Raw genomic sequence first — 4,753 nt, 5'->3', positions numbered from 1 at the left:
GCAGACACTCACAAATCTGGAGGAGTTGTCATTCCTAATGGTCTTGGCGTTCCCAAAGGCCTCCAGAGCAGGGTTAGCCTGGATGATTTGATCCTCAAGGGTGCCCTTATTTTGAATAGAAAAAACAGACATTAACAAATAAAAACTTCAAGGGAGAAAACCACTATGACTTAAAACTATATTTTGGTTGAAATACAAATGTAACACAGACCTTCTTCTCAGCAGCTTGATCTTTCTTCCCACCTGGTACAGCTGCGATGCTGGCAAAGTACTGAATGACACGCTTAGTGTTGACAGTCTTTCCAGCACCGGATTCTCCACTGAGTGGAACAGAGACGGAAAGTTTTAGGCCAGTATCTGTGACCAATAACAACTGGAGAGGTTTTTGTTGGCTGTGTGACTTACGTGATAAGGATTGACTGGTTTTCTCTGTCTGTCAGTATAAGAGATTTTTCACATCATCAGTCAAAAAATGTAATGACGTGAAAATTGAATATTCAAACAAGATGAAAGCGTAAATAGATTATTCACCTGACAGCATGTACTGATAGGCATTGTCAGAGATGGAGAAGATATGAGGAGGCGCTTCACTTCTCTTCTTTCCTCTATAGGCAACAACCACTTCTTGGTTGTAGACTGGCAGCCACTTGTAGGGGTTGACAGTCACACAGAACAGCCCAGAGTACGTCTGCCATATTGAGGGATAGAAGACAGTGGCTTCAGATGCTGAGCTGTCCCATGAATGGAGGAAATGTACCAATTTAGCAGTTGTCTTACGTAAATCATCCACGCTGCGTAACGTTCTTTGAGGTTAAACAGCACAGCGGGCTCATGGAGGAAGGTGAACATCGCCATGTCCTCAATTTTATCAAACTTTGGTGGATTTTGAGGGTGTACATCACACTCCTTCACTGTGACAGTCTACAAAAGAAAATGACACATTTTACAGTCACACTGACCAAAATCTGACCAAATGCAGCTGTAGAAATCTGTAATCGCATGCAGAATCTAAAATGTATCTACCTTTCCAAATTCAGTGTCAGCAGTGACTTTGTCACCATCACGACTTGTAATGGAAGCCTTGACGTACTCAACCTCGGGGTCAGGAACGAAGCACTCTTTCTTCATGTCGAAGGGACGCGTTTGGGCTTCCAGACGCTCCTTGTCTGACTTTCTCAGATAAGAAGCAGCAGCCCCAAACTCTGCCATGGCGGCATCACCCATTTTTTAACCTTTCAAGAATGAAACATCTTTCATGGCCTGAATTACTCTTGCACATGACCATTAATCATTCACATAAGACCCAAGGAATACACACATAAGAAAAAGGTTTAGTAAAAGCAGTTAAAGAAGTCATTCGACTTAGTGAACCTGTTTCCAAGTTTCTTGTATCCCCAAAACAAAAAACGATATTTCCAATCATTGCCTTACTAACATACCTGTATTATTTAAATCCTTTTATCTTTTTAATACAAATACAAAAATAGATATGCTTAAATGGATTTGTCTCTAACATTAGAGTTATAGGGACATGCAGAGGTCCTTCACTCCTTAATGTTTGAATAGGAAGAAGCATTCATTTGTTGCTCACATATACATGTATCAACAGGAAGGTAAGATGTTTTGAATAAAAAAATGGTTAAATGTTGTACTTCATAATAAAAACTACAAAGCAGCTGGGAATTTTACCTGAGGTGTGTGTCACTTCACAGGAAATTGGGATCTGTGCTATTTATATTCAGTGGACAGAAGCAAACCAAATATCATATTACGTCATTATGTAATGAAGACAAATCAAAGTTTAAGTAAAATATTCCTATTGAAATCTAATACCTATATATAACTGAGAGTAATTTTAACATCTTAAACATTCTTCAAAATGGTCACGAACACACAGTGAAGCTGTTTCTCACATGATGTTTTTCTTACCTTTCACTGTCAACCTTTGTCAAGTGAAATGATGGATCCAGTGGCTGACAGCAAGTTGCCTCTCCATTAATAAAGGTTGGTAGTCAACCAAATATGGGGATGAATATCAGAGAAGTGGCATCCAGGTTGCCTGTCACAAAAAGCATTCTCCAAATTGGGTAGAGCCTAGTGCTGCTATTTGTTGCTCTCACCTTGTGTACGACAGACTAATATGCCAGACGGGATATGACAAAGAAAGGGGAAGGCAGGAGGTGGGGGAACAGGGACAGGCTACAGTCAATCAACTAATTCTCTTTTGTCCCAGTTATATGAAGTTGTTTGGGAATAGTCATGAACAGTCAGAGTGGCAGTGGCAGTTGACTTCATGCTGGAAATGTAATTATTCAAAGTTTCTTTGTTTGTTGAATATATTACATAAATCAGTGATTGACAAAACTTCTTCGGACATGATGACAGTAAAGAAAGTAGATAAATCCTTTCCAAGTATAACACTAACTGATAATCTTAAATCAATCCTGATTCAATTAATTTTTAATTTGTATCAACATGACAGGAACTGCCGTATGCTGTGCTCTGTAACAGCACTAACTAGGCATAAATACTTTCCTGTCTTGGCACTGAAAATCTCAAGAGGAAACACATTAATCCATATGCTTATATTAATGGCTGTTTGTTGCGTAGAAGGTAGATCCAGTGTGCTTTATGATGATGTATGTCTTATTTATGGCATACATGCTTTATCATAGGCTGCCTCTATACTCAAACTAAATAAAGTACTTGCAGGCAAGCAGGATTTATGGGACATCAAACATCTCATGATCTAAAGTTCAACAATAGTCTGTCAAGTGATAGGGTGTGAAATACATTTCAAGAGGGAGAATAAAGAGCTGCAGCTGTTGTCTACAGAGACGCAAGACAAGGCCAAGGTCACAGCTGTGAAATCCCTTTATTATCACTCACCACTGTTCACAGATATATGCCCTAAGTCTAACCCTGGTCACTTGGCATTGTTTAATTTTTTTCTTTACCAACAATAGAAATGTTCAGAGACTATGCAATCCAACTCATGTTCATATTACGTTAACATACATAAATTTACTTGAGTTGCCCTTTCGAGATAGACAGTGTTCAATGAGCTGGAACTGAGCAAAACCTCTCCCCACCTCAATAATTTATATATTTAAAGATTTTCTTTGATTTTGGAGTCAAAGGCCCACATGCTTGATAATCAATAAAGATTAGTAGAGAGACAGCTGAAATAGTTCAAACTATAAATCAAGGGCTAGAGTACTCTCTCACCTATCAATCTTTTATAGGGAGTATCCAAGATTGTGGTCAAGGCCTTTGCATTACATAAAATTAGCTAATAGGACATGAAACAACAAAAATGTATAGGTAGAGCATTCCCCAAATAAAGAAGCTGCAGGGAAACTGAATCTACATGCCCTCTATGTTGTCCTGAGCAGTGAAGAAAGGCAGGTACCAATGCTGCATTGAGGCAGACGGCAGTAGACAGTACATGGATAACACTTTCTGGACAGCACGGGAAAACCAACGGTCCAATGGAATGGCAAGATGGTGAAACGAAACATGCATGACGATATGTTACTACATTGATGTTATATTGTTTACAAAGAATGGATGGTCCGGAACACCCATGTTTTCTCCTGGTGTGAGGGAACTTTGTAGCATCCGGTTGTAAATTCTGTTGTGGAGGATGGCAAAAAGTTGCATATCTTAACTTTGAATGCAATGCCATCTAACGGTACCATGGCTTTTCTCATTCAATAAAATGATATCCAGTTTTCCTTCTGCTGTCTGCTTGTGAATGCAGCATTAAAGATACCACTGTTTCATAGTAACAAAGCCATCAAGTCATTTATTCCTACTTGCATTCTGCATTTGGATGAGTTATTACCTTTGATGTTAGATTTGTATAACTGCACAAGTGTTGGTGTACCTGTGTATGTATTCACTGAGGTATTGAAATGATTCTTAATTTATGCTTTTGTTCCATTCACACTCACTCACTCAAGTATGCATATGTGTGTGTGTTTTTGTCTTGTGTTTGTGGTGTCCTGTGTACGCACACACACACACACACACACACTATTGACTGAGTTTTCAAATGTTGCATTTATGGCCCAGGATGTACAGTTTGGTTGTACAGTTTGGTTTTTTTGTCAGAAATTAAACAACTTAAATTACTGTATCAGTATTTTGTTTGTATTTGTATTTTATAGCTGTAAATTTTGGAATTGTATATCACCATACCACTGTTAAACAATCATCAGGATAAGGGTGGTAGAAATTACATGTGTGCATTCCAGGCTTTGCAGATGATGTTATCTTCTCTGTTCTTTGTAATGGCAGTATTAATTATCATAAAAGTAACTATTTTTTTCATAATGCAGTTTGTTGCTGTGTCCTTTTTTTTGTTTTATTAATTTTTTCATTGTATTATACCCTCTCTTTGAGTCTTTAGAAATACGGGTGAATTCTCATCATTTCTTTTTTAGAAAAACCAAAATCTACATATACCAGATACCTATGTATGCAACTGAAATAAATTCATATTGTTGTCTACTCTAGGCCTCATTCCAAAAGTTGCCTACTGTGAATGCCCTTGGCCTGCTTCCGTTGACATGGCATTGTTTTCTTGTCTTTATCCTTGAGCACAAAGATAACTTGTGAAATTCCTGCTGGCTGCCTTTGGGGGTTTGGCGGTTCAGAGGACAGCTTGGGGACAGCTTGTGACGCAGGTAGTCAGGACACATTTTTATTTTTTCTTTGACCAGCAGCAACAGGTGACAAACCCATGAGA

General features: G+C 38.4%; 1 protein-coding gene across 1 annotated transcript in view; it reads right to left on the bottom strand.

Annotated features, from left to right (window-relative positions):
- Positions 1–1,982, bottom strand: part of LOC143329098 (myosin-7-like) — an 11,615-nt gene extending 9,633 nt beyond the window's left edge. Inside the window, exons 1-8 of the mRNA XM_076744814.1 lie at positions 1,930–1,982; positions 1,690–1,728; positions 1,024–1,232; positions 778–921; positions 532–688; positions 406–433; positions 212–320; positions 13–105 (exon numbers count right to left, since the gene is read on the bottom strand). Of these exons, the coding sequence (XP_076600929.1) occupies positions 13–105; positions 212–320; positions 406–433; positions 532–688; positions 778–921; positions 1,024–1,224 (732 nt within the window). The 5' untranslated portion in view covers positions 1,225–1,232; positions 1,690–1,728; positions 1,930–1,982. The remainder of the gene's footprint in view (positions 1–12; positions 106–211; positions 321–405; positions 434–531; positions 689–777; positions 922–1,023; positions 1,233–1,689; positions 1,729–1,929) is intronic.
- Positions 1,983–4,753: the final 2,771 nt, after the last annotated feature.

The sequence above is a fragment of the Chaetodon auriga genome, chromosome 12 (genome assembly GCF_051107435.1).
Source record: "Chaetodon auriga isolate fChaAug3 chromosome 12, fChaAug3.hap1, whole genome shotgun sequence".
NCBI lineage: Eukaryota > Metazoa > Chordata > Actinopteri > Chaetodontiformes > Chaetodontidae > Chaetodon > Chaetodon auriga.
This window is presented reverse-complemented; position numbering and strand designations above follow the sequence as displayed.